The following is a 25586-nucleotide window of genomic DNA, read 5'->3' as shown; positions in this document are numbered from 1 at the left end:
AATATACCTCCAAGAGAAAGACGAAAAGCTTGGGCCATCTGTGACAAAAGTGGAAGAGTCTTCAAGAAAAGTTGCAAGTTTTATGTGATCCAGAGGCAAAGACAATGAAAGAAGGGTTTTCATGTGCCATTAATCTCTTTTGAAACCGTCAAAAACCATTTCAAGCAAGTGTAGAAACTTTAGAATTTTGCTTTTTTTTTAAGCAAAGCTTCAAAATGCATTACCCGCAGGTAATGAGGAGTTTTCAAACAGACTATGGAATTGCGTTGGATGACACACATAAGGAGAAACCGCTTGGATATTCTCCCCTCTAATCTCAGGCATTCACGTATTACAAGATGATAATAAAAGATTTTTTGTCACGTCTGAGGGAGCAATCACACCTCACATGATCTCATGGGGAAACGGATATAAACAAAAGGAAGGCTATGGAGCAACAGCTGGTTGTAACGCGTCGTATTTTGCAGTGAGAAAAGATTAAAGCAGAATGAGGCTGCATAAAAAGTGGCTGAGAACATGTGGTCAACACGGGTTGCCTTTTCTTCAGCAAGTAGTGGAGGTGAGATTTTAATTAGCGTTTTTAAATATATGCATGCTAGCTATCGTTAGCCTCAAGCTAAAACACTGAGCATTGCTTGGTGTTTGCATAGTGATCGTCCAAATTTCAAATTATAACAACCAAGCTGTAAATTTTTGATCGTATTCACGGTGGCCTTGCTGAGTCTATGAGTAGTTCTGGATCTGTAAACCCCTCAGTTTGCCAAATAACATGGGTCAAACATCAATTCACACCAAGATCCTCGCCATATGTTTTGCTGAGTGGTTAGGACCAAAGTGAATTATGCAGCACAGTATTAGACGGTCACGACTGCGTGTTCTGATCTGTATGAATAGGTAGGTCCAGTCACTGAAGCTGCTATTCATTCACACCTATGCACTTTGTCTCTCTCAAGGCCTCCTATTTACAAGATCTCTCCATCTCTTTCCCACAAACACACACAGAGTTTGCGTTTGATTCTCAGGAGTACATCAGGAACCCACACTATCTGTCTCCCTCCCTCTCAAATCCATCTCTGCCCTTCACAACACACACAAACACAGGCATTGTTGTGTCTCTACATTCAAAGACAGATTTATGGCTGCGACTGAGGTTCTGCTGGAGGACCAGTGAATGCCCAGATCCTTAGCCGGAGTAACCATCGGTAATCAATCTAAGGTAATCAGAGGAGGTTGGCAGAGACAGAGGAGGAGAGAAACAAAAGGCCAGGAGGGTGGGAACAGAACTGAAAAGGAGAAAGGAGGACATAGAATTAGGTCTGGAAAAAAGATGGAAAATGCCACATTGCAGGGGTAAACATGGTAAAATGCTGCAAAGACGGAATAAATCAGAGCGTCGGAGTGCAGCTTGAAAGGGACTTAATAGCAGATAGAGAAACCCAAAAGAAGGAGGTGTTGACACAACCATCAAACATTAAAGATCGAGGAAGATATCCAAGCTAATTTTGAGAGTACAGAAAGAAGGGCTGGAGCACACTGCTTAATTAACTGCCTTTTATTGTGCAAACAGAAAAGCATTTCAGCATTACTTTGTCTTCATCAGAGTCAAAAACTTTTCCACTCTGTTGTCCTCAAGCTGAGAAGCACCTACTTCAGATGTTTCCTGCATGATGCATTTCTAATAGATGCAAGCTTATATTTTAGAGAGAAAGAGATTTACATGCAGGTCAGACTCGGGAAAGACAAAGACAGGCTGAAGAGGTAAAGGGGGAAAAGAAAAGTGTCTTAATCATTCAAGAACTTGACAGAAGTTGTGCAGCCGCCAGCATTTAAACTTCACAACTGAGGGTCTCTGTCACATCCATCTCAAACAAAGTGCACAAATGTCTCAGGAAGATCACAGTGCAGGAGTTATCTTATCATTTAATATGTTTTTGTGTGTACTTTGACTGGCATTGGGACAGATTTAGCCACAGTCTCTAAAGTCTGATACTTTCAAAGTGTTTGTATTCCCATCATACAGTACATGGACCTCACAGTGTGCGTCGTATGTTTTTTTGACAGTCCTCCATGTCTAGTAAGAGTAAGTTTAGTTATGAGATCTTCAATATTATGCAAATATTCTGAGTAACAGAAAACATGTAATTGGTTAAATAGCTAATATCTCACTTCAAAGTGCATCCATAAACAAAAAGCCTCTCATGCTAATGATAGAGCATCCAAATGCTCTCAGCTAACTGAGTAACAGTAACAGTAACGGATACTATATATGCGAGCAGGTAGCTTCCTTCTTTCATTAAGTGAGTGTAGAGTCTGAAAGCTCTGTTTTGAGACATGCAAACTCAATGACATTTGGAATAAAGCCCTGCATCCTGTGACGTAAGTTCTGATGCAAAATGGACTACTTTACGGACTGAAATTGTGTAAATATGATAATTCTTAGCTGAAAAACACTTATCCAGTTCAGGGTAACACCAAGCTATGATTAAAGAGCAACTTCCAGGTTGGCAACCCCGGTGAATAATGTGTTGGAAATTACATAGTACCTAGGTTATGCGATAAAAGTGTCTATAAATAGGCTAAAATAACATTTAGAGTAGCTTTTGTAACTGCTTCATGTAACATAATGTGGTCATGACATCATCAAAGAGTTTAATACTAAAAAATAAGGATCATAACAGTAGTTTTAGCACTAAAGAGGTACAAGATGTATATTGTGCACATGTGGCAAACTACAGCTTTCTAATTATGAACCTGCCAGGTGCTGAAGAGATCGGGGACAGGAATTGGGGAAAATAATTGCAATTAGTGTGAAAATAATTTGTTTGTAAAGACAACCTGTGGAGAACAGTGCAGGCATCTTCGTGAATAACTGACTTTTGTTAGAATATTGTTCAACCCGGTCTCACGGGGATTCGTGAAACTGTCACGTAAGTTTTAGTTTCGGTTTCGTGCGCACCAACACAATTTCGTCATGTTTTTCGTGCCGCTCACCACGAAATGTTTTTCGCTGTGGTAATCACATCTGAAAGTGGTTTATACCGGCGGATTCATGACGATCTAAGCTGTCCATCGGCGTATACTGCTTGTGTGATCGCGTTTGCGGCCGCCGGCCGCCAGACATTCTTGAAATTCCTATGCAGATTGGTAAGTGTACCACCGGCTTATGGTTAGGTTATGGTTAGGGTTATGGTTAGGGTTATGTTTAGGGACGATGTCATGCAAAATATAGCGTTGGATTCGCCACGGTTTTACATTAAAAATAGAATATACACATTCTTTTGAAATACGTTCTGAGTGGCACGAAAAGTCCGCCGTTTAAAATACATTGGTGCGCATTTCGTGGTGAGCGGCACGAAAAACATGACGAAATCGTGTTGGTGCGCACGAAACCGAAACTAAAACTTACGTGACAGTTTCACGAATCCCCGTGAGATTGGGCTGTATTGTTAGTTAATCTGCTACATTTCAGTTCGCTATCAAAGACCAGGATATAGCCCAACTATTATTGGCCATTAAATACTGCAGTACTGATGCCTAAAAGAGACACTAATACATTAGTATCAGCTGGTGTCAGTCACATCTGCCTTGTCTATCTAAGAGAGGTAGAACAGAGCTGATTATTTGGAAATTTGCAAGCATAAAAGCTGATTTTCAGTGCACGGTTTGGTTTTTCTAGGACTGAATATCAGACGGATCTGTAGCCATCACTCACACTAGCAACATTATCAGAAGTGTGAACTCTGTGCACTGAAGTTATCCACAATCCAGTATTCCATCACATCTCCAGGACATATTCATTCAAATCACAAACACCATGTACAATCAAGTTTTTTTTTTGTTCGAGAGCAAGCAGCGAAGTTTCTTCATCTGCACAATATCAAGTCTGGACTAGATCTCCAGACAGTCTGGAGTTTGTGGAATCTGTTCGACCACAGCATAAGCCACAGTGACTTAGACTCACTACTACCTAATAGTGCAAAGTACTCTTTCCATCTCAATTTCTACCTTTACACCTCATAAAACATGTACAATTGTGCATTAACTTTGCAAACTACCATTTCTATGGATATTTAAGAATAATTCAGTTAAAAATTCAACCTGCAAGTTGTTATTTAAATAAGAAAAAAAATTAACATACCTTTCAAATGCAAACTTTCTTGGTTTGAGCTGGAATTAAAACTAATATTTAACTTTTAAAATAGAAACATTTGAATGTTCTTACCAAAGCTCCCACTGCAGTAAAGCACAGAGAACAAATCACTTCTCAACAAAGGTTTGTTGGGTTTTTTTTTTTCCTCTGCTGGGTTTCGACTTCATTTTGTCTTCATTCTGACAGAATTTATCAATCCTTGGGGTGATTATCTTCAGCGGGCTGTGTGTGTGGGAGGAGGAAACAGTAAAATACTTCATTTATTTTTGAAGGAATGGGTTTTGTAATCTTTTTCCAGAGTTCTGGTGGGATTTGATCGCTTGGAGAGAGAATGGAGAGAGACAGACAGCTCGTGTCAGATCCTGACATCAAACAGGGAGATGTTGAAGGATGGGGGGACGCCCAAGGGGGACCTCACACAGGGACGCTCACAGTGACTTACACACTTTATGCATGCTCTACACTCACAAACACATACATTTAGGTACACTCACATGCACACACCCACACAAAGACTCTCGTCTGGGGAGCGAGAAAGACGGGCGACGAATACTGAGAATCCAAACTTTTATTTCGAGGTCCAAAGCGGCAGTCATCACCATTACATCTCTGAGTAATGCTGCTGTTTATTCACTTATTTTCCACCTCCACATCAGTCACTATTCTCCATATGTCACTCTGTTGAGGCACAAACTGCAAGACGAAGCAAGAATTAAAAATCTCCAACACTGGCACGACTGGTACTGGCAGTTTCTTTTTGTGCCCATTAACATTTCAAAATGCACGATTTCCAAATTCTGTTTATTTTCCCAGTCGGTTGACAGAACACAATGCATATGAAGTATGTATAATGAATGGTATTTCAAATAATTCATGCAGTATTAATTCACCACGAGGACGATAATTTTGGCAAAACATTGGAAAATAGATAAATGATGCCATTGTAGATGCCTCAATTTAATTAGCGCCGTGCTGCTGGTCCCAAGAGAAATTCAAAGTTTGTTGCCTTTCAAGCTGTTGCTGTGCAGATGCAATAGTCTGGCTTCAAGCTGCTGGCAATGGATAGGAAATACTTGAATTGAAGATTTTGGAGCTTTCTCAAACAAATGTGACAGGAGCCATACAGGTCTAAATTGGGATTAAAAGGACTGGTCAGCTAAGAGTTTTGGGTTAGTGGCGTGGAGCTTGAATTATTATTCCAATTGGCACTAAAAGATGAGCTAGACCTTAATGTTGGAGGGAAATTTGAATCTATATCCTCATTAACTGCTGTGCATCTTATAAGCCACTAAAATGAAGGGCACGCTATAAGTAGTATACAAGCAAAACATTGATTTCAGAACTTCCTTAACCCTTTGAAGGGTCAAAAGTGACCCAAATCCAGTGGAAAATATAATGTGTATAATAGTGTGATGTCACCATTTTAGCAGATCATTGTGACAAAGAGGGAGCTGAACTGGAGGGCAAAGTTGTCAATTTACCATCTGGTGTTTGTTCTATCCCTCAACTATGGTAGTGAGTTCTGGGTAGGGACTGAAAGAATGAGATCACGGATACAAGAGTCCAAAATGAGTTTCCTCCGTAGGATGGCTGAGGTCAGCTTTAGAGACAGAGTGATGAAGTTTGGAGTGGAGTCACCATAGGTCAAAAAGAAGCCAGCTCCATTGGTTCTGGAATCGGATTACGATGTCTCTTGGGAGCCTTACTTTGGAGATTTTCTAGGCATACCAAATTGAGAAGAGACTATGAGGCAGACCAAGAGCTTGCTGGAGGGATTGCATATCTCATCTGGCCTGTGAACGCATCGGTATCCAACAGGAGGAAGTAGGAAACATTACTGTGAAAAGTACCATCTGGAATATCCTGCTTAGACCGCCACGACCTGATCCTGGATTAGTGGAAGCAAATGAATAGATGTTTGCAAGTTTGTGACGTCCATGTTTGACAATAAATGCCAACCCTGTTAGTTGACTGTTGTGTTAATATTTTCCAGCATCTTAACATGCCATGCAAACCAAATCACCATCGTAAATGGAGACAATTCTACCAGCTGCAACATGTGTCAACATGTAGACAATCAGACCACAAACATCATTTGCCTTCATGGTGATGTCAACTGTAGAACTGTGAAGTTTAGTGGCTGAATCTTGCAGTGTTGTGACGCTGTCACGTTGACAAAACCTGTCCACAGACAGACAAGCATATAACCACCTGCTAAAGTACTGAAATCCGCCTTCGCCGTAGTTCCTGCTACACTCTAAGTCTCCAGGACCACATTTTACCATGATGACACACACGAGGTGAAAACAACAACAGCTATGCTCTCGCAGGCGGTAACAAGCCATACTTGTCAGGTTTCTGAGTTTTCCTGCAGAGCACACTTAACAGCCCACATTTTTTTTCATACCTCAACTTTAGAATACGGTATACCAAAACAACAGTTTTACTTTGGCTGTAGCTGTGGATGCAAATTCCAAGATCTACATTTCTCTAGTCCAGGGAGCCAGGGTTGACTTGCTTTTCATAGCTGGCTGCAGCTTGTCTCTGCTCTCGCTGCTACAGCATTTCTCTCTAGAATTAGCTGTCATTAGCATGGCTATTGTACACAACATAATGAAAACAGCAAGCAATATACCAAGAGAACAATATCTTGGGGACTGGTGAGATTTACTTACAGTTGCAATTTTAAAACAGTGTTCATTTGGGAGAGTTATTGGACTTTATTTGAATTAGAAATATTATTAATAGCATCTTCTTTTTTTATTCATTTCATTAGACTCACAAAAGAGGATTGCAGCACAACTTAGTGACTGTAGGAATATGTTTTGTATAATTTTTAACTGATTTCTGTCAAGATTTCAGATTCTGAAAAAGGAATATTTAACATCTGTGGCAGAAGACTAGAAACAGTCACTCGCATTTCACCTGCTCAAGGTGTGATGTCGTTTTTACCTCCAACCCTGACAGCATTTTGCGGCCTGACAATGCTCTACGCAAGTCCTTGCTGGGCATTTTAATTGGCTGGAGTTGCTGCACAGTGGTACCACAGTCATGTCACTTTAGAGAGGAGAAGAGAAAGCACACCAGTGACAGCAGGGCCACCCTCACAGCGTGCGGTACAATGAAACTTTAACGCATAACTCAGAATTTGTTTGACTTCAGGGTTCTGGCTCAACCTCATACAGATTTGCAAGTCGATAAGAGCTACACTAACAAGCTGTGGCAGAGCAAATACAGCTGTAGCACAATTTTACGAAATACCCTGTGCACTCTTTTATAACACACATGGACCCTGGACCAGTGTGGATTAGATGGAGAAAAAATGTCTCTAAGTGCTGTTTTGTAGAAGGTAATGAGGCACTTGAGGACAACAGTGACCAGTGAGCTTGGGCCCAATTAAGCTGCACTGACACCGAGTTAAAATATTATAGTGGAGAGTCCTGTGTCTCAGAGTTATTCATCATAGCACCATGTTGGAAATATGTCATGCGGAGAAGTGTGACTTGAGGAGTTAACAAGCACTGAATAAAAACTACCTCGAGAGACTAAAAAGCTGCAAAAGTAACTTTTTCACACATAAGAATTACCAAAAGAAAAAAAAAGAAACACTTGCTCCTCTTACCTTTAAGTCATTATTGAACATCGGTAGGTTTCTCAATGATACCCTTCTAACACTCACTGTAATTGGTGTAACTTTTATCGAGTTGTTGCTCTCTACTGTGGCCATGAACTGATTTGTTTTCTGAATTTTTTCAGACACTGAGAGTGTCAGCATTTTTCAGAGCAGCTGGTGTTTGGGGAATAAATCTATTTAAGGTAGCTGGATGCAGGCAAAACACACTTTATACTTTGCCATGATGCATAACTGATGTGCAGTAAACTGAAGCACTAACGGAAAGTATGGCCTTGCTTCTAAAGCGAATTATTTTCTGCTCTGGTATCTTTTATAGAAAATTCTGGTAATTAGATGTCTCTATATTTCAAACAGATAAGTCTACATGAATCATCTTAAGTATATATAATGAAAATTCTCCTCTCCTGCTTGCAATGTTTGTGTAGATTGATATTTGTTGTACAAATGTACTAATCACAGTATCTCAGTAAGAGATTACAAAATGAAACTGTCCTCTATTTGGCCAAGCTGCTTCCTTCTATAGAGATCTGTGAGATACATTTCACTGCCAGTTGAGTTCAGAGCATCAGATAAGAGGTGAAAATGTCAGATGTCTTTCCTTTCAGTTTCTTCCAGCTAACGCAGCACCTTCAGCTTGACTTAGTTTGAAGTGAAGGAGCAGATCAGAAACCACGCATTATGTTTAAAACCTCATAAAGCAAGCGTCACACCGCTTGCCTCACTTGTGCACGACAATCTCGGAACCTCTTGCTTTTCATTTTGCCGACCTTGTTAACAGCTCAGAGCAGTCTGCGGATGTACGGCTCGGCCATCTAGGAGTTATATGTGGAGTCTAGTTGTCAGTGAAAACAGACAGCGAGAAGACCTGCTGATTGTCATCTTAGCAGTAACATTACACAAGTAATGTCAGTAGTTTTAGTGTCTTGTATACAAATGTGATTATGTCAGACATGAGAAATTGCATGTTATTAAATCTTAGATGCGCAAGTGAATGGACCCTATACTCGTCAATAAGTGGGTTAAAAAAAAGAGCCTTATCAAAATTAATGTGTTTTTATGTCATTTTGGTTAAGAATAGTCATTTTTATTTTTGTTTGTATTATATATTGGTTATATTGGTCCACACAAGAATGATTTCATGTTAGAAATATGTTTATTATTCACTTTGTAATGTATTTTTAACATTTTTTTTCATTTAAAAAGAAGTATATTACACAACATGGCAATAGAAGAATAACAACATCCATTTTGTCGACATTTTTCCACTCTTTTCCTCCAAGTTTGTGCACTGCATCACCTCTTGTATGATGTTATCAGTGATGAAGAGCTTGGGATAGTAATACAAATATTGCAGTTTATTTCAAAGTGCAAAAGGTAACTTAAGTATTTAAATGGGTGATACCAAAAACATGTTCTTTGAGGAATAGCTGGAATATGAAATGATGAAAACTTTTCATGCAAAGATACACAAAGATACACAAAGCTATTGGAAGAAATCAACCACATTGAGTCGCTTTTGACCCACTTATGCGTCTAAGAGTGAATGGAGAAAGTGGAGAGTACATGTCCAGTGTACAGTCATAGCAGAGCGCCAGTGTGCAGAGTCTGTAATTATGCCAATAAGTAAACAAAACATGAGGGAAAGGGCAGTGTTTTTGAACTCTGCTCCCTGTTTCTCTCTCTGCTCTCTGAAGGACAGTAAATGAAACTACATTAAATAAAATTTAGAATTAAATGTAATCAAATGTTCTGTTAGTGATGGACATTATTAAAGGCAGACTCAGTGTAGAAACAAAGAACTAGCAGTAGCTGTAGCGATAAAGGCGGCCTTCAGGGAATGTAAGCTAAGATTAGCTCATTTTAAAGACATAAATTGACTACAGGGTTAGTTACATGGTGGCCTCACAGGAGTTTGCATGTTCTTGTGGGTTTGCACCGGCTTCCTCCTACAGTCCAAAGACACGCTTAGATTTAGTGGTGATTTCCAGGGTGTAATCTGCCTTTCACTTTATGTCAGCTGGGCTAAGCTCCAGCCTCTACTTGACGCTGTGCAGGACACATTTGTGTACAGAAAGTGAATGAAGGGAAATAAATGCTGTCACACTAATAAGTGGGACATCTTTGACATCTCATCAGATATGTGCTTCCGAGAAACTTGGTGGCATATTTTCTGCTTGTGTTTGTCAGCTACCTACTCACACAGTAGCCAACTGGGAACTTGTTAGCATCAGTCAGTCACAACAACTCTCCAGTCTTCTTTCTATTATTTCTGTACCAGACCATTTACTCCCCTTGCATTCTGTCTCCAGGGATGTCAGTCATTTCATTAAATAAGTTTAATTGAAAAGAGTAAAACACCTTTCCAAGCCAAGAGCAATTTTTTTACACTCACAGATGAGACAAAACTAAATTGGATGGTTCAATATAGGTAATAACTAGCCCCCTCCATTTTGGACTTTCTGGCCTCTGTTGTCAACATAGTTTGCTTTCCAACAAAACCAGATAATCAATGTAAATAAGACATGAATTATAGCAAGATAAAATAAATATCAACAGTTAAAAATAAGGCATGTGATAAAACAGAGAGAAAAAAATAAGATACTGATATGCTGACATGGGCTCCCAACAGCAGAGGACCTTCAGTGACCAGTCAAGACTATAGAACTGTTAATTTCAGACAACAGATTACAAATACAGTCAGATGTCTGACAATTCCAGGCTCTAAAAACAAGACAAAGATCTTAAAATTAATTCTTAAAGTCAGGGGTGGGAGGGCAGCTATGATTGAGATAATGTGAGTGTGTGTTAACAGCCTGGCAGGAACGTTTTGAATTAGCAGTCCTTGGATGTTCCGCTTTCTGATACCAGAGTAAAATACATTACAATAGTCGAGTCTGGAGGAGATGAAGGCATGCATGACCTTCTCTAAGTCTGCAGCAGAGTCAGAAATACCACCCTGGTTGCGGGTCTCTTTTTACTCGATAAGGAACCCAGACTAGAGGAGAGATTGCTAATGCTGCTGGTGCCAAAGCCAGGGGGGGTAATTATGATCGTTTCAGATTTGGAGTCATTGAGCTGCAGGAAATTCTTGGACATCGGATTTTTAATTTCAGCAGAGGCAGGGCATGATGTGACAGACATCTGTGGTAGCAGACTGTAAAGGGGCAAGGCTGAGCTCAAGTCAAGCCGAATAAATAAGTATTTCGTAAGGTTTTAGCTTTCAGAGTCAAAAACTGAATGCACATCCTTTGACAATATATAATGTTGGCACTCTATTATTAATGAACCAAACTATTGTAGATAATAACAAGCTATTTGTTGAGAAGATTACCTTTTTTAAGTACATTTGACATTGATATTTTTTCATTATCTCTGCCAAGAAGGTAATTGTTTTTTGAAAGTCATGTTGTTTTTTAAAAAAAAATCACCCAAGTTATGCCATTTTTGGCACAACTATAATACCATTAGTGACGCAGCTAAAACCAGAAGACGTGGCAAAAATTAAGGGACTTTTGGGCTGAACTGCGGGCAGCATTTATTTGTACCGACCAGATTCGGTGAAAAACCAAAGAATTTTGCATTCCTTGGCACAACTGTAGAACAAAGTAATGATTCAGCTGCGACCAAAAATGACAAGACCTTGAGAGTCTGAAACAATGCACAGACTTTCACAATATATAATGGTGGCATTCTGTATTATTATTGAACCAAACTATTGTAGATAGTAATACACTGTTTGTTGAGTAGCTGAGCTTTTTGTAATGTTTTATAGGCATTTTTTGGGCTGTTTGTCTATCCACAAGATTACACAAAAATGCCTGAATTTCATGAAACTTAGTGTGGAGAGGTAGAGCCCTGGCACAGGCAAACAACTATTAGATCCAGTATAAGCGGATCTAATAGTTGGATTTCGTGTCATGGAAGAATAGACAGTGTTGCTCTGCGTACTAAACTTGGAACATCAGAAAATAGTCGCAAAAAATAAGAATTCCACCGTGACCGCTCGCATTAGTTTAAATAAATAAATAAAGCTGAAATCTCTTCACCCTCCCGTGGCTCAAGTGATTAAAATGATGAGCGGTCCCGTGGCGTGAGTGGAGAGAAACAGGAGGTGTCAATTAGGCACACAGAGAAACACTGACATGCAGTCCCGGGAGGGTTTGACACTAAATTGTGTCATGAAGTTCATTCAGGACCCCCTTTGGCAATTTGAAAAGTGGCCCTGCTTGCAAAAAATATTCGGTTATAGGACAGGCACCTATCAAGGACACCTTAACTCATTATCAACATGCACAGACGGCAGCTTGTTAAATGATGCAGAGCTGACATGGAGAGAAGAAAAGATAACTCTGCAGAACATAAGACAGAGGTTGAGAGTCAAAAAAAAGATGGAGAGAGATAATGAAGGAAAGAAGAAAGAGAGATACAAAGGAGTTTAGACTGCAGTGCCAGTGAGCCATTAGAGATTGTATGGGCAGGAGTAAGGGAATGACGAAGAGGCTGATGAAAAGTTGGAAAGACAGAAGATGTCTTTGGAAACGTTAGATGTCACGAACAATGCTTTGTTGCCCTTATATTCTTCTTTTTAATTTTTTCCACGAGCCCATTTTTCTCTTTGACCGTTCGCTGACTCGAGACAAGAAGCACAGTCGCCAGCAGTCATTTATTTCAAATGAGGGCTGGGAGATGAGAGGAGAACGGCGTGATGTCTGGCAAGAGATCTCAGTGGCTCTGTGATGGCAGAAAGTTGAACACAAGTTCATCTTTAAGCAAACGCTCAGCAATCCGGTGCAACGGTCTCCAAACGAAGGGCAGATATTCCTCCACTGTGAAGGGATTTTTTTCTTCCTTAGCCTTAACCCTCTGAACACCAAAAAGTAGCTGGTGGCTTTGAAAGTCAGCATCAGAAAATCCTGGCCTGACACATTTAACATCTACGTCAATCACTGCGATCCATCACAGATGCAGAGAGCCTTCTTCCTGTGGACAGAAGCTGAATTTAAAATGTAAATTGTTGTCTTTTAAGAAATCACTGAAATTACACTGTTTATCAGACCTAGAAACTGTGAATCAGAAAGAATCTTGGGATTGTCAATTTTCCGACAGTCATTAAACTACAGGGGGTCCTCGGTTTACGACGTCATCGACCGGTCATCATCGTCTACGGCATTTCGTTGTTATGTTGGAAGTGGTTACAGGCCAGTCCTTGGTTTAACGTATGTGGTTGGAACTGGTTACGTGGAACTATTTGACAAGCGGAGCGGACTAATATGTCATCTTGCGTCTCTATAAGACGGCTTTGTTTATATTCACCAGTTGTACGCCACCTTGGATTGTGCTACATTCCAACCCTTGCCCTTCATTATGGCTCCCAAGCCTAAGTCAGACTCTTCTGATGGCATCTCCATGGAAATGAAATTAGATATAATAAAATGCTTGGAACAGTGCGAAACACTGATGAACATCGGTCAAGTTGTAAAAACAGTGCAACATATTGTAGTACTCTGTAATGAATGAGTGAGACTTTACCTGGTTCTCTGTTCGATTATTGAACCTTCACACAGACTACTGGACCGTAGTCAACGCCAAAATAACTACAAAATTTCTATAACTTAGCTCCAGAATTAACCGCTCTCCAACCAGAGGTGAGCTCACTAAACATGGTACGTTCACTGACATTAGGTACATCTCGAACTGAACAATAAACATGAAACCTCAACATCAACAACAATATCAGTGCGTTACAACATTCTGTTATGTTCTTGTAACTGACTCATACATGCATCAAAGTCATTGTTATTCATGACTTTTCCAAAGAACTGAACGATATCGTGATGCACGTAACGGCTTTGTTTAGATTTTGGTCGGAGTTCCGACTTATGGCAAAAATCAATTTACGCAGGTCAGGAGGAACAGAACTCTGACGTAAGTTGAGGACCACCTCTCATCATTTGCAAATTGCTATGTAGTTAAGAAACTTAACTATGTCTAATTTTAAATCATAGTATTTAATCAGAGTCATTGTATTTTGTGAACCAGTCGAAAAGTCACCAAAAATACACCATTGCACAAACCAGATTTGGTAAAAAAAACAAAAAACTAAAATTTTGCATTCCTTGGCCCAGCCATGAAGCCATCAATGACTCAACTGTGACCAACAGTCCTGTGACAGAAAGTCAAGGACATTTGGGCTGAGCTCACCTGAACTGCAGGCAGTGTTCACACATTACAAGTGTGAGCCAAATTTGAAAAAAAATTACAAATGTAACTAGTAAAATATCTTTCGTAAATACAGTCATCATTTTTTTCTAGTAATAACACCTGATTCTATTTCTTCACTTTTTATAACAAAATATATGCAATAATAAACATTGCTTTATAATAAATACTAATCCGAAATTCCATTCGTTTTTTGCAGATAAAGAAATGTAACTTTCCTTTATTTCATTTTTTCTATGATTTATGGCATTCTATCTTTGTCATGCTACCCCCAACTTCTAGCCATGGGTTGTGCTGTTTCCATGGTTGTGCAGGGCTTGATATTGCTGGTAAAATGAGCCAACAGAGAGTACAAATGTGACAGAACTGGAAAATGACCTGGAGCTGGTTGAAATGCAGAGGGTTGACCAACCATTTTTTTTCTCCCAAATCCATCCCACTATGTTACAAGATTCAATTTTAGCAATGCATACATCTGTGCTGGAAAATATATGGAAAACTGTTACAAATCTTTCAGAGATACTTAGTCAAATTTACTGTAATAATCCACACTTTGATCAAGCATTGCATGCATAGATTGTTGACCATATGGTGTAAACCAACAAGTGACAACAAGCAGCTTTTAGCCATGAAAACCAGGTGCTGTGATGAAGCAGAGTTTGTGTTAGTGTTAATTTTAACATGCATGAGCCTCCATGGTAGTATCCCAAGGGACATTTTTCCATTAAATCACATACAGCATGATCCTGGCCACGAGTGATGCAGGACTTTGTTCTGAAGTTCAGTCACTGTCCTTCTCTTTTGCTCCTTCATTTATTTCTCTTCGTCACTTTTTCTCTTCCTGTGAGCCAGTGATTGTACTCCAAAATTTCCATGTTTGTTGTTTGCTTTTTTTTGGTTTGCTTTTTTTCCACTGTTTTTCATATTCATGCCATCTTTTTCCCTCTTTCTTCTTCTCTTTCTGTATCTTCCTTCCTCTTCATCTGTTGGCTAAGTTGCATATATTGCTGGCCAGAATTCTATGATTTCACCATTGTTTTTGTGCTTTGGGGTATGAAAGGAGTCGCAATAATCGCAGGTGGAGTGTAATGACTGGGAATGTTTCATGTGTTGATTCATCAAACATGAGAAGCCAGGGTTTTTGTGTGTTTCTGCTCAGATTTGTATAATACATGAATATGTGTGCGCGCTCATTCAGACTGCCAAAAGTACTGAACATTTTGCAGCACCATGCCTCAGGTTTTTGGTTTTGAAAAGAGGCATTAAGCTCCATCATTGCCACTCTGGGGTTTGCATTTCTCAGTTTTGACAATGCTATTATCAATTTACAGTATATAACAGATGATAAACTTACACTTGTACATATCAGCGAATGTCTGAGAAGACTGGCCTGTATTGGTTTGTTTTCTCCAGATGTAGCCTTTATGAATTCATTCTGTATCAGAGTGTCATTTATAGTCCAGCCAAGCCAACTCAGAATAACCCTTTACATTTTCTGTCAGGCTTCAGCTATGAATGGGTTCTGCTGTGAAAAGAAGGCTGCTCTCCCATCACCCATTGATGTGTGGTTGAACTATTAATCTGCCTGTCTGTCTGGATCAGCCATGTGTCCCTGCAATCATGTTCGTACACAGATATTCAGTATTAGAGACTCGCTGTACGTTCAGTGTGGCTCAGGGATGAAGAGAAATTGAACAGAATGAGTGACATTTCTGAACATGCCCATGTTTGCCTTTATTCTGAATGTGCTGCTGTTGGCCTGGCAACCAACAAAACCAGCCACCCCAGTGTGAGAGGTGTGGGATCATCAAAATGGCTTTGTCTAAATCCACATTGAAGGTCCCATGCGGTGAAAATCAATTTTTATTGTGTTCGCTGTATTGTGTTCCTATAAACTCGAAGGTGTCAAGTAAAAGCTGTTAAGATATGAAGACATTTGCTTCTGTCATTGCTCAAGTGCCCCCACAACTAGATAGCCTCCCAGTTTTACAAGCCAATAAGAATTTTACTGAACTGACATGTTGCAGCTGAGGAACTAATGGTCGTCTAGTTGAAACTTTGCATAAATCCCCCTCCTCGCTGCCACTGCTTGTTTCAAATAAGCAGGCACCTCACAGGCCTCATTGTTTATTTGTTTTGAAGATCTGCTAGCTCTAAAATGTCTCCACAATGAGCAAAAAACACCAAATGTTCTGCTCTTGGCTGAAAGAGTGAACACAAGAGTCTTGATGCACTTCTAGCATCTGAGGGATATGAGCTTTAGTGGGTTTCTTTTATTTTTGACGGTAATGTCCCCATAACAATAAGTACAACCTTAATGTTAGCATGTTGTACAGCCAGTGTGGTTAATGTTACCTTTAGCTTTGCTTGTCTGCTTACAGGTAAGAGCTCTGTCTGTAATTTTCTAAACATGAGGCCAATCAGAAATGGTGAAAACTATAAGACCCATTTGAAACCATTAAACAAGGACTTACTGTGCTTTCAAGTCTCCTGTTGTGCTACGGGTAACATAAACTCAGCTATCTTCTCTCGTGCTCTCTGTGCTCACATAAACTACATTTTTTATATAGCTGAATTCCCAATAATTCAACTGTATACACATATTTTTCTATTTTTCTTGTCAGACAACAGAACAAGACTTGAATGAAACGCAGCTGCAGATTTTCAAGCTGTTACCCTGTACTACTAAAACGCAGATTATATAAAAGCAACATTGTCTAACAAACTCACCATATACATGTGGATTATCCATGGAAGATAACTGCTCAAAGAGAAAGTGAGAAGCGAAAGAAAATCCTGGTGTAGCACTCTTTAACATCTATGTAAGCTCCTGTTTGGTCAGCTGTCATGCTTTGCAATGTCAATCAGAGATGCAGAGAGAGTCTTCTTCCTGAAGGGGGCATGGACAGCAGCAGCAGCTCAGCTGTATTTAAAGCTACAGACACTGAAACAGCCCGTTTAGGACAGGGTTAAAACCAGGAGTTGTGCTGTCATGGTAAAATGAACAAGCAGTATTTTTAGCTGAAACATTGTAAGACATTCTGAGGTTGTGTGGGACTTTTGTTATTTTGCTGAAAAGGGGCACAGCACATGACTTTTAAACCCTTCTTGCTTTTGACCTCAGTGATCCATCTGTTTATAGCCCACTGGGTCTGAGGAAGTATTTTGAGCAACATTATTTTTCCAAGCTTGTTCAGTATAAACTAAGGTTGCTCAGAAAAGCAATAAAGCTGTCGATGAGGTAGCGCTGTCGGCTGTTATAAATGATGCTAATCAACGCTGTAATAAGGTCCGGGTTGAGTAACGGCGGACCTATCCTTTGAGCGTTAATTGAAAAATAACAAGCTGTCCAGTAGATGAAAATCCTTAGATGAACTGTTTCTTCACTGACACAAAATAAAATGAGATGATACTAATAACGCCTTTGTGTAATCAGCACATCACTGCAAAGTCAGAGTCGATGGTGTTGCCCAATACTGACCAGGAATTTAGCTAATGCATCACTCCCTTTGACCTCAAAAGTAAGCCGAACACATGGTCTCCACATGGCCTCTCTCTCCTGCTTCTTTTTCCTGAATCTCCTCCTTTCGCAGAGCAGAAAGTATACATCTGTAAATGTTTCAAACCTGAAAGGAGCACATTGAAAGCAGCCATCAATTGTTAATCAGCTACTTTCTGAGTGTGACTTTTGAGATAGAGCGTTTCTCCGGTGCACATATTTGGAGCCATTATCAGCTCTGGACAGCAAGGTGGAGGATGACAGGTTCAGCCTCCAGTTTGTGTGTGTGTCTTTTTGTAAATAGCAGCAGGAAGCCACAACTTTGGACTAAAGACTAGAATGTAATGGAAGCAGCGATCAGCAGATTTGGCTTTTAAGGAAGTTGCCGTCTTTCCTTTTATTTGTATTCTTCTCCCGCAGGTTCTTTCATTTTCACTGTTCTTCATTCGCTCTTTCAATCATGTTTTTCTTGATCTCGGTTTCAGTCTCCTCTCTCTCTGTGAAAACATGTTTTCCCATCTCCATCTGTTCCTCTCAGATACAGCAAATCACTGATCCTTGTATCAGTACAACACAATTAAGCGCAATTTGTTGGCAGGAGCTATGAAATAGAAACAATATGGCAAAGTATTAATGGATCTGAAAATTCCCTCTTGCAAATTTCTCTCATGATTTCTTCCCTCTTGCTTAATTGACGAGCTGTCTCACACAAAACTCCAGTCCTGCTTTAGTGTTTCGTGCTGTTTGTGTGGAACTCGTGGGCTGTAAACTGCGATCAGAGCCTGTAGGGCAGCTGAAGGCAGGGCTATTTACCCCTGGCTAACACACTCTTTGATGTTATGACATGAAGGTCACCCAGAATAGAAGAAGAACCCTACGTGGGATTTATTTGTCAAGGTGCGATTACATTCTGTTTGCGTGAATGCAGGTTTGTCTTTATGTATGCAGGAGTTCATATTAGCGCATGTGCTCACGTTCATTTGCCTCCAGTTTATTGGCTCTGCTCTCATCTTCCCCTTTGGCCACTGTCAGTGTTATCAGCTTACACCTTCAGGTAGGTGTGTGTAGCCTTCCTCTTCCAGATTTGTGTGGAGCATTTTGAGTTTGGGACCTTGAGAGTGAGGATGTTGTTTAAAAACTTGGATTTAGTGTTAAGGCTAGAAGCAGGGGTTGGACTTTGGAGTGTAGTTCTGTTAGTTAGAGGGTCCAGGAGTCCTCACAATTGTAGATAGATATGATTTATTTTTTTTAAATGTGACTTTCAAACATCACCTCAGCCACCATCACGCTAATATTCAAAGAAGCCAGTGGGGAGATTCAGGTATTATCTATTTAAAGCATTAGTTAATGAGATTTCTTATGTCTTAGTTGAATACTTCAGTGCAATTTGCTGATAAGCTCTTTCTGATGCCGGAGTAAAGAGCCCTGGTCAGGTTTTGTTGAGAAAATGGACACATTTTACTTAATATTCTGTTACTGCAGAGCAATTTTTCAAGCATTACCTCATTTGAAGAGCATAAAACTATTAATTTCTGCTGTGGTTAAACACAGAGGTCAGCTCAGGGCTGCTCCTATTGACTGAGAGACCTGAGGTCCTGTACGCTTTCTAATTATTATATTTAATTTTTTTTTGTGTCGATTTCCACTTTCAGGTTTTTTTTTGCAAATGGACTAGTGGGTTGTCTTTTCTAGAGGCATATTTACAGCCTACACCGAATTTAGAATTAAATGACCAAATTAGAAAATTAAGCAGAACCTCTTCCTGAAACTCTTTCCCTCCATTATTCTACTGAATGTCGGAGTCCCGGTATCATTTAGTTCACAAGGAATCGTAGCACCAAACGTTTCTGTAGTTAGAGATATCCAAAGGGTGTTGTATGTAGTCCCTGATTAAACCAAGAAAACTCATCACTGTGTGTAAAAGTCACATATTTAAAGCTCTTTAAAAAAAAAAGCCTTCTTTTCCCCAACAGATTCTGGCTTATGTGAGCAATTTTTAGATTTTTTTTGGGCAATATTTTTCAACAAAACATTAGGACTAAAGTGAATTTACAGGAATACTGCAATTTGAAGTTTAGATTTTGAGATTTTTTTTCCCATTGTAACAGCATAATCACAGATAAGTAGTTCAAGGACAGTCAGAAAGCTCTCTCTATACACCGCTTTATCCTCATTAGGGTCGTGGGGGGTGCTGGAGTCTATCCCAGCTGACTCGGGCGAAGGCAGGGGACACCCTGGACAGGTCACCAGTCTGTCGCAGAGCAGTCAGAAAGCTGATGATGTGTTCTGCTTTTATAGTTTCAGCTTCTGATAAATGGCCATTTTCTAAAGATAACGTTCCTTTTAAATCCATTGGCAAATTTTTAGAATTCAGAGCGTTAGAAAAGCTTCAGATGTAACTGTGTTCAAACTGATTCTGAAGAAGAATTACAAAGAAAGTATTACCTCACAGACTTGACAAGGCTAGCTCCTTCAGTTTGTTATAAATCAGGGCTATTCAGCTAAGATTCAAAGAGGTCCAGTCAGAGAAAATGTATAAAAGCAAATGTCTAGAACATCATCAGAGACGCCTGGTGCTTCCAGCCCAGCACGGCTTGAAATCTCTAGCCAGACTCTTCTCCTCTGTTGTTCCCAAATGGTGGAACAATCTACCAAACTCTGTGCGTTCTGCTGAGTCCTTTTCTACTTTTAAGAGACAATCGAAGACTCAATTGTTCAGAGAACACCTAGGCACTTAATCTGACTCCACCTTAGGGGTAGAATAAGTCAAGTGGTCCAAAACCCAGCACTTATTTAGCGCTGACAAAGTTGAAAAAAAAGGGGGGGGGGGGGGGGGGGGGGGGGCGTTGTTAGCAATTCTTCTGCAACTTGATGGCAACACCTTTGACCAATCGCACTTGAAGCCCCTTTTGCACTTACTACAGGTTTTTCCTTATGTCTGAATTCTTGCTTGTGTTGTACGTCGCTTTGGACAAAAGTGTCTGCTAAATGAAATTGTACAATTGTAGAATCATAACCTGAATTAGTGTGATATGTGTTGATGTAGCCTAGTAGTTTTATTAGCGTCTGCATGGAATCAATAACTGACTGTTAAATCAAATAAACTCAGTACGATTCAAAAACAGTTTGACATTTTTTAATAAATAACTTTTGACATAACTGTACATCTTTAAATAAGGTGCAGAACTTTAAAAAATACTGACTTAACAACCTGAAGCAACTTATATACACCTTTAACAATACCAAAATCTCAAAAAATGTAGGTGACTAAATGAAAACGGATGTTAATTTTGAATAGAAATGCCGTCTCCAGTCGTGGATCAACCATCATCCTCAGCAGCAGCATGATGTTCACTTTTTCTGTCTCCGGTGAACACCCACTACAGAGTTAACGGTGCAGCTTGACTGTCTGTCTGTTCTTCTTCCTCCTCCTTGTCAGCCTGTAGTTACCACCACTTCCTCACTCAGTGCATTTGGGCACTTTTTTTTTTTTTTGGACAGCGTTGGCTACTGTGGTCACTCTCTCCTTGTCACTTGATAAGCATCTCCACGAGTCGCATTCTTCTCTTATTCCCACTCGCTACGTCGGTAAACTTCAATTTTTCTGTCACGTTTCTTCCCTCCCTCCCTTCCTTCCTTCCTCTCCTGGTGACTCTCTGTTGCTTTTACCTCTGGGCTTCCATTTCTGCTCACTCCACCCGTCCCTCCTCCATCCTTATATATATCCTGTAGACGGTGCTTGCCTGATAAGCCCCATGCCTTGAGAGCTTGTCAGTGGTGTGGGTGAAGCCTGTCATTACATCCGTCCTCCTCTGAACTACTCAGAAACTCAACAAGGACCTGAGGACCAGCGCTTAGTCTGCTTGCAGTGTGTATATATTTGTGTGTCTGCCTTTATTGTAACTGTTGTCAAAACATAGAATGTACAAATTTAGTTGATTGTTTGCCTACAGGACATGTCATCATATTTGTCTCTTGGTGTGCTAAACCTTTCCACCAGTGCCTGCCACCTAGCTGGCTCGGTCTGCCTGCCTGTCTGGGTATTTGACAACTTCAGTTATTCAGCTCACTCAATGAAATATAAACAGAAATGCACTGAACTTTATTTCACCAACAACTCAGTCTCTGAAAACAAACTTTTCTGGGTCTTCCGCTCACCAAACTTCATCCAGACTCTCCGGAAAACACATCTGAAAGACAATTTAGTGTAATTTCCGTCACCGCCTCGTCGACTGATGCCGTAAACTGCACTCATCTGGTGTTTCTGACAAAAACCCTTAGAATCACTTCAGCCTTTTTGACAAGGAGATAAGCTCTAAAGAACATGGGCAATTAAGCAACTTCATCGCCGCCATCATCTCTTATGGTGTTTGATCTACCTGCCTGTGTGTCGCTGTGGCTGTCACCGCGCAAATTTTCTGCTAATCTCACCCTTGTTAGACCGTCCTTTACTTCCTGTTTTCCTCGGCTTCCCATCTGTCTCTCCGTCGCTTTCTTTCATCAGACGCATTCCGTAGCCGGACGATTAAACAGACTCTCTCTGACAACTTGAAATGTGATGAATGACTCCCTCTCTCTCCCTCTTTTTCCTCTGTATATGTTTCTGTCTCGTTTTAGATGTATATCCAAACTACCACCCTGACCATCTCTCTCAGCCTGTCTGCCTCGGTGTCTCTGGGGATGCTCTACATGCCGAAGGTCTACATCATCCTCTTCCATCCCGAGCAGAACGTGCCCAAACGGAAACGCAGCTTCAAGGTGAGGTCAACTCGAGCGCTGAACTGTTTCAGCCTCTAAGGCATGATTAATGCTAGATAATCTAATAATGTAGAATGATATTGAAGCCATAACTGGAGTTGAATCCTGTTTAGAGTCTCATTTGTGACTCATATGATCATCCAGGCAATCGTGACAGCAGCCACCATGTCGGGAAAACTGACCCAGAAGGGAGGAGACCGACCAAATGGAGAGGTTAAGACCGAACTATGTGAGAGCATGGAGACCAACAGTGAGTAAGAGAACACCCAAGTTTTATATCTATACATATAAACGATATTACACTCGGCTGCTTTGTATTCAACAAATTTTTAACTGCATCTCACAATATTTAGTTCTAAAAATGCAGCACTGAGGTTAAAAACATATAAAAGGGTTAAAAATCAAGTATGTGGGTGATAGCAGATGAAAACAGTGACTAATAAACAACTATTTTAGAGGAATATGTTGCAAAAAATAAAAATTTGTGATGCATTACAATGCATAAAGAGTTGGTTTGAGTTCACTTTAATGGAAAAATATCAAGTACAGTGTATCTAATACTCTCTAACTTGAACTTCTCTTAGGATTAGTAAAGTATCTATCTGTCTATCTATCTATCTCTGTCTGTCTGTCTGTCTGTCTACAGGTTAAAAATGAATCTCAGAGAATAAGAGCTGCTATTTCTACCACCTATTTGATTCCATGAACAGATGCTCATGTAGTCAAATCCTTTCTAACCACCCAGCATGTGGACGACACATGTATATTTTGTTGATAAATGATGGAGTAGCATCATACAACCTAAATATTTTCCCATGTGTGCATTCTACTCAGATGTACCTTGCACGTTATTTTTTGTTTGTTTTGCTTTGAATTGAAAATTAACTTCACTTTTTTGCATGACAAACGGCTACAGCAGTGACCATTTTTAACAGCACGGTTGCACAGTCAGTCAACTTGCATGTAAAGCAGTTAAAAATGAATATCAGCCAATAACAAATGGGTGCTTCCTTGATGATGCAGTCCAGCAGCTGTTCATATGAGGTTATTTAGATGCAATCAAAAAATTCCCCAGCCACCCAGCGTAAGGATAATAAATGTATAATTTGTTAACCGCATGTCATGCTGGAGTAGCACCGTAGAGAAAAATCAAATGTTTTTCCCATGTGAGCATTATGATCAGATATACCGTTTGCATTCAGTTTTTGTTTGATTTTGTTTGAAAAATAATTTCACACATACTTTGTTTTTTTGCATGGCAAACAGCTGCAGTAGCGGCCATTTTTAGCTGATGTGAATCTCTCATACACCGACATCAAACTCTATTTGCTGTTGAGCTGCTTCTTTCTGTGTCAGCAGTTAAAATGACAGGTGTGTGTGTGTGTGTGTGTGTGTGTGTGTGTGTGTGTGTGTGTGTGTGTGTGTGTGTGTGTGTGTGTGTGTGTGTGTGTGTGTGTGTGTGTGTGTGTGTGTGTGTGTGTGTGTGTGTGTGTGTGTGTGTGTGTGTGTGTGCGTGTGGATACATGTGGTTTTGTATGAGGTTTCATCATCCTGCAAATTTGAATGGATTTTTATGTCCTTCATGTGTCGTGTTCTCATCAGTCGTGTGTCTTTGTAAGTAATTAAGTGAGCACATGTACAGTCTAAACAATGCTTTACACATGTTGGTGTGCAGGTATGCAATAGGTTTCAGATCAGGTTTTCCTGTCAGTATTTTTTTTTTGCATCAGTGAAGGAAGCAGTTTATTCATTTATGAAATGGTTCAACTGCTTCATCACCTCTTTAAATGCTTCTCTCTGCAAAAACTTATAATTTCCATGTGTTCCCAAGTTTAAGGGTCTCTATTTTATATGCTTTAGTATTGCATGTATTGTTCCAGCACTGAGTCACAAGCGGAATAAAGAACATGACAGCATCAGAGTATAACAGCGCTGCAGTTAGAGGCCTGCGGTGTTGCAAAAACATTGACATTTACCGTAGAAACGCTCGAGGGGACGCGAGACATCATGAGTTTGACACGAAGCCCCAACAACTCAGCTGGACTGTGGATGTGACACTATTACGTGGCCGTCTGTAGCCAATCTGCTCTCAACTGGTCTTTTTTTCTTTTCCTCTCTCCCTTCCATTCCTCTCATTTGTCGCTTTTCCTTCATTCTCATCGCTTCTTGTTTTTTTTTCCCCAATTTTATCTTTACTTCCTGTTTCCCCACCACCACTTTTCCACTTTTCTTTTTCTCTGTCTGCCTCCTTTCTTTCATCCTTTCAGCTTCATCAACTAAGACGACATACGTCAGCTACAGCAATCATGCCATCTGAAGGGACCACAGAAGAAGAAGAAGAGGAAGAAGGGGTTTGGACAATAGAGGGGGCGTGTCTTGGGGGGCGGGGCCAAGAGAGAGAAAGAGCCGTCATTCGAAGCCGATTGGCCGAAGAACTGGCGGACACACAGAGCGCCCAATGGAATCCAAGCATGAGACATTTTGTATTGTTCCCCATCAAAACCACAAAAAGGTGGGACCACATAAACAGCCAATCAGTGTGCCTGCTTTCCTGCTGCTCACAGCTCATTGGTCCTACCATGAACTTACCTGTTTTAAAAAAAATAAAAGACAAACATGAAAAAAGTGACATACCATAGGACACTGTGGTGGACAGAGTAACTATTAAAACCTTCAAAAAAAATGACAAAAAAATCATAAAAATGGAACTAAAATAACAAAAAAATCAGAAACTGTGTAGACATTATATCTAAAAGGGCAAAGGTGGGGCTGAAAAAGAGATTTAACAGATTACATTTTAAAAGATATTTAAAAAAGAGAAATGTAAGAGAAAATCTATGAGACTCAAACCTGTTTGTTGTTCTTCTCTACTTGTAAGTATTTTTGTGGTCGTGACGATTTTTTCATTCTTGTCTCACCGTTGTCTGATGGATCGCCCTTGCATAATGAGATGAGTGTGTTTCCTCCTGCTGTCTTGGCTAACCGGGTTGTAGCCTTGGGTTGTGAACCTGTAAAATGCCATGGTTGAAGCATGCCAGTTTTTATACAAAAAGGAGATTTATTTATAATAAAGGAATGTTTTGCAAATGTGTAGATTTGTTGTCATACTTTTGAAAAAATGAGGGTCATTAAGCGGCATTTCTGTGAAAATGTGACAGTTGTTTAATGGGAAAAACATGCTTCTCACATACAACAAGTTAAGCAGCAAAAAAACATCTTGTTTTCCAGGAAGACTTCAGCACAAGTTGTTCCATTTGCTTTTATTACGTCCTCGTAAGCCTCCTCTGCCCTTTCTTCCGGAAGCTTCTCGCTCAGCAGTGATGGGA

At 40.1% G+C, this 25586-nt stretch overlaps 1 protein-coding gene across 4 annotated transcripts in view; it reads left to right on the top strand.

The window, feature by feature from the left end:
- The window catches only part of grm8a (glutamate receptor, metabotropic 8a), a 329262-nt gene extending 303909 nt beyond the window's left edge, over positions 1–25353 (top strand). For 3 of the 4 annotated variants that reach the window (XM_051944844.1, XM_051944828.1, XM_051944846.1), the window contains 3 exons: positions 22120–22260; positions 22405–22510; positions 24528–25353. In XM_051944844.1, coding sequence (XP_051800804.1) covers positions 22120–22260; positions 22405–22510; positions 24528–24577 — 297 coding nt within the window. In that variant the 3' untranslated portion in view covers positions 24578–25353. Of the gene's footprint in view, positions 1–22119; positions 22261–22404; positions 22515–24527 lie in introns of all 4 variants that reach the window. The other variant, XM_051944847.1, reaches the window with a different exon arrangement.
- The last annotated feature ends 233 nt before the right edge of the window (positions 25354–25586 follow it).

This window comes from Acanthochromis polyacanthus, chromosome 1 (assembly GCF_021347895.1).
Source record: "Acanthochromis polyacanthus isolate Apoly-LR-REF ecotype Palm Island chromosome 1, KAUST_Apoly_ChrSc, whole genome shotgun sequence".
Lineage (NCBI taxonomy): Eukaryota > Metazoa > Chordata > Actinopteri > Pomacentridae > Acanthochromis > Acanthochromis polyacanthus.
Note: the sequence above shows the minus strand (reverse complement) of the source record. Positions and strands in the feature narration are given on the sequence as shown.